The sequence below is a fragment of the Myotis brandtii genome, unplaced genomic scaffold (assembly GCF_000412655.1).
Source record: "Myotis brandtii unplaced genomic scaffold, ASM41265v1 scaffold406, whole genome shotgun sequence".
Taxonomy (NCBI): domain Eukaryota; kingdom Metazoa; phylum Chordata; class Mammalia; order Chiroptera; family Vespertilionidae; genus Myotis; species Myotis brandtii.
The window spans coordinates 285,232-289,849 of NW_005365599.1; the positions used below are offsets into that span (position 1 = coordinate 285,232).

General features: G+C 34.1%; 1 protein-coding gene across 3 annotated transcripts in view; it reads right to left on the reverse strand.

Moving 5' to 3' along the window:
* Positions 1–1,743: 1,743 nt before the first annotated feature.
* ATP6V1A (ATPase, H+ transporting, lysosomal 70kDa, V1 subunit A) overlaps positions 1,744–4,618 on the reverse strand; it is a 56,768-nt gene continuing 53,893 nt past the window's right edge. For all 3 annotated transcript variants that reach the window (XM_005873308.2, XM_005873306.2, XM_005873307.1), the window contains exon 15: positions 1,744–3,212. In XM_005873308.2, the coding sequence (XP_005873370.1) occupies positions 3,120–3,212 (93 nt within the window). In that variant the 3' untranslated portion in view covers positions 1,744–3,119. The remainder of the gene's footprint in view (positions 3,213–4,618) is intronic.

Genomic DNA, 4,618 nt, shown 5'->3' on the forward strand with positions numbered 1-4,618 from the left:
CCCCCCTCCCCCCCTGAGTGCACAAATTTTTGTGCACCGGGCCTCTAGTTCTATGATAAGCTTTCTCATGAATTTTTAAATATTTCTCTCTACATAACTTTGGCATTCAATAGTAATAGAATTGTTCACTCCACACTGCTTTTTTACTTCTTTGGGAATTGTTAAAAATATATGTAAGGAGTCCGGCCAGTGTGGCTCAGGGGTTGAACTGTTGACTCAGGAACCCGGAAGTCAAAGTTCGATTCCCAGTCAGGGCACATGCCCGGGCTGTGGGCTCGATCCCCAGTAAAGGGCGTGTAGGAGATAGCCAATCAATGATTCTCTCTCATCATTGATGTTTCTGTCTCTCTTTCCCTTTCCTTTCCTCTCTCTGAAATTAACAAAAACGTATTTTTTAAAAATACATGTAAGGAAATAAAATATGTACCAAGTAACATGTTGCTAGACTGAATCTTAAATAATTTGGCTTGCAAAATTTGAATTACAGGCTTTAGTTCATTTACCAAAAACAGAAATAAGTACCACTATCTCCTTTAATTTATAAGTGTGTTTTACAAATCATTTGCTTCTTTAATTTAAAACAATATTCAGAATGGTATGGGATTTTGTGTACTACATTTCCAAATCATAGTGTATATGATTATAGGACTTTTTGCAGTCTATAGTGAGAGCCCCAATTCAATTTCATTATCTTAAGTAACAATCTATAAAGAAAGGGAGAAATAAAAAATTTAAAAATCATACTGAAAACATCATCAAAATACAACAAGGTGGCATGTTTTCTAGCAGATCTTGCCACACACACATACACACACACACACACACACACACACACACAGAAAAAAAACAGTTACTTTAAATCCACTTTTATTTTTTCATAGATTTTAACAATTATGCACAACTTTTCACATAAAGAGAGTGAAATCTCAAGGATGAGGAGGCAATATATATGTATGGTCTCTTCTATTCATTCTTTAGGATGGAAGGAAATTTCTAAAGGGCACAATGTGTGAGATTTAACACTGGAAAAATACTTAAGAAACTTGTTTAAATGGCTCTACTTAGGACCAGGCACAGCACAATAAATACAGAACTACATCATTTTTAAAAGACTGTTGCAATTTTAACACATTCGTACTAAAGAAATATGATCAGTGACCAATCTGAATTCTACAACATATAGGTGAAGGGACACTTAAAATGAATATCTGAGCATAGTTTCTCTAGCATTTTCACACCCAAACATCAACATTCTTAAAAAGTAGTAAAGAACGTATACTGCAAATTCAGAACTACAAAAACAAAACAAAAAAAACCCCCGAAAAACTTGGTCAAACTTTCTTTATCCTATTATTCATTCCCATCACAATTCTAGTTTGCTGTTAAATTTAAGGTAGATAAGAAAGTTTTTGAAATTATTTTAATTTCCACTGGTCTTAGGGCTTCTGGGTAGGAGGCCACATTGGAAGCCAACTGATTAAGCAGCACCATTAAGTCCACACCTCAACAAACCATTGCAAAATTTTTATCTTCCAGTATTCTGAAAGGTTATAAAAAGTTGTATGGAAGAATACCTGTCCTGAACTGTAAAAACATACAATTTGCAAGGATTTAAACAAACTAGAGCTGAATTCTCTACTGCCTGCATCTTTCCTTATCAGAACAAAAGAACTACATTACCTAAAAATTTAAATAACAACATATTAAGGCATAAAATAAATACTTTATTTATGCTATTACATTGGGGTATTTGAGATTGTTAGACACGTTCACATGCCCTTTCCTCTCAGAAAGAGGAAGGAATGGTGCCAGCACTGTTGGTCAGAAAGAGTTAATGGAAAACTGTTGCTCTCGGCTGTTCTGTGATGAGCCTTATTGTACAAATACTTAAAAGACAGACAGAAATGATCTTTTTTCACTTGACTCAGATTCTGCTATCAGCAGATACAAGAATCAATTTTATCCCTATTAAACCAAATGGAAACTGTTATGCTGCTATGGCTACAGATATTCTGAGGACTCTTGTGAGCAAATGAATCAAAACCCACATGAAAGAAAGTATTATTTTCTATAATTAGTAAACTGGTTGTTCAAAAATTCAATAAGGGAACAAACATGTGAACATATGACACACGCTATTATCTTGAAAAAACATAATGCCACTCTGGTCCCAAGGATCACGATAGCCCAGCCGGTCCTTAAATGTGCAAACAGCCTTTAACTACTCCTAAATATCTTCTTCGTGACATTTTAGTGTCCATCACACTGCCACATGATTCTTAGAAGCTCAGGCTTCTAAGATGTTTGAGGAAAAGAAAAAGGGTATAATGGGGATCAAGTTCTTGGTGATTGTTCTAAATGTAATTTTAAAAAGACTTTCCTAATAATGCAGAATAGTCCTTGATACTGAATTTTTCCTAGTGAGACAAAATAAGCTTTAACAAGACGATGTTAATCTAAATTTGACCATCTGGCTCCTTTTTCACTTTTTTAGAGGGTACTGATCCATATATTATGCTGAGCCCCCAAAATGCCTGTTTTAAAAACAACATAGTTCCTAACAGTTCCCCATAAATATTCCTGATTTATGCTGGGGAAGCAATGCAAAACTGAAACATTAATCATTTATGTTATTAAAAAAGCAAATATTTCTTGCAAAGCAGTTACTTAGCAAAATGCTAAGCTGCAAATAAACTTGCCATGTAGACAGATATCAAATCATTTCACAAAGTACCTGTCACAATGTAAAGAAAACTGACCTTTCATCCCCAATTCACTGCAAAGACAGTACATGCAGTAGTCTTGTTTAAATTTAGTGGCGATGAGGAAAGGGCAAACCTAGGACAAGGAGGGACGTCAGCCTACATACAAATTTACAGTAGTGTAGCCATTGTATATCATATTTTCTACATTCACCACTTTGGAGAAAGGAACACTGGAACAAAGGAATGTTTTGTATAAGACCTACAAAATAAACAGGGAAACAAATGATAAGAGGCATAAAGCTGCACTAGTCTCAAAGCTGCACAGTAAAGCAGCAAAAGGTTTGAGATGGGAAATTTAGGAAAATATACACATATGAGAGCTTGCTGAGGAAAAGGAAGGAAGAAATCACAGTTCTAATCTTCAAGGCTACGAAATGCATTCTGCATGTCTTCAAGAAGCTGTGCATAGTCGGCCTTGATCTTTGCCTCACCATCTTTCACTGGATCCTGAAAAAAGACATGACAGAATTCAATTTACATTTGGGAAATAACTTTCAGAACATGTAGTAAGTTGCTTATATTTAATATATTTTGAGTACTAGGTTAATTGAGGTACACTGGTAAACAACAGGCAGGAGTGAAAATTATCCTTATTTCCCTTTTTTTCTTTTAAGGGTAGAAATGTGTAAATGGTGTAATACCCCAACCAAACAGAAATAAAATTTCAATATTGTATTTTGCCTACTAACTGTACTCAATGACCAATAATTTATCCTCAACAACATGCAAAATATTGGAAAATTATGCAGCATCACATATTAAATGCATTTCACTGCATACATAATAGTTGGAATTAATTTAGTCAAACTAGACATTTACTATTCAATGTCTAATAGAATTACATTGAGACACGAAAGTAAGATTTCTAAAATAATCTTAAAATGCACCACAGTTAAAATCCTTATGGAAAGCAACTTAATTGAGTAACATGTATAAAAAGACTTTAAAATGCTTAAGCTCTCTGACACAATCATTCCACTTCAATCATTCCACTTCTGGGAATCTATACTAGGAAAATTCACAAAGCTAACTGCATGAACAAAGTTGCTATACCAACAACTGGAAATTTCCTAAGTGCTTAAAAATAGGAGAATATTACTCTCCAGCAACAAAATAATGCTACAGAAGAAATGTAATGACATTAAAAAGCAATTGTGATGTTGCCCTGGCCAGTGTGGTTCAGTTGGTTGAGCATCATCCCATATACCAAAAGGTCATCGGTTCAATTCCCGATCAGGGCACATGCCCAGGTTGCGGGTTTGGTCCTGGTATGGGTGTGTACAAGAGGCAACTGATCAATGTTTCTCTCCCTCTCCCTCCTCTCTCTCTGAAAATCAATAAAAAAAATATTTAAAAAAAGCAACTGTGATGTTAATTTGATACAATGTGCATGTAAATAAAAAAAAGATATTACCTTTAATCACACTACCAGAAATCATCACTATTATTATTACATCCATATTTTTTATCTTGTTCCTATAAATATTTAATTTTTGAAAATAAAATTTGAATCAAATTATATATAGAATTTCTTTGCAACCTGATTTCCTCCTTCATTACACCATAAGCATTTCCCCATGTCTTTGAATATTCTTTCAAAAGAAACATGTAATGACTTGATAATATTCTTATCATAATGCACATGCCACATTGTACTTATCCACTCTTGGATGACATTTAAGAAGTTTAATAAACAACCTTGGACATAAATCCATATGAAAATCTGATTATTTCCTTGGGTTATATGCTTTGAAGTAGAATGACAGGACTCAAGGGTATGAATATTTTAAAATTCTTGATTCAGTGAGTGTCTATTGTACAGGTTTACTTTCAACCTTTGTGCAAACACCACC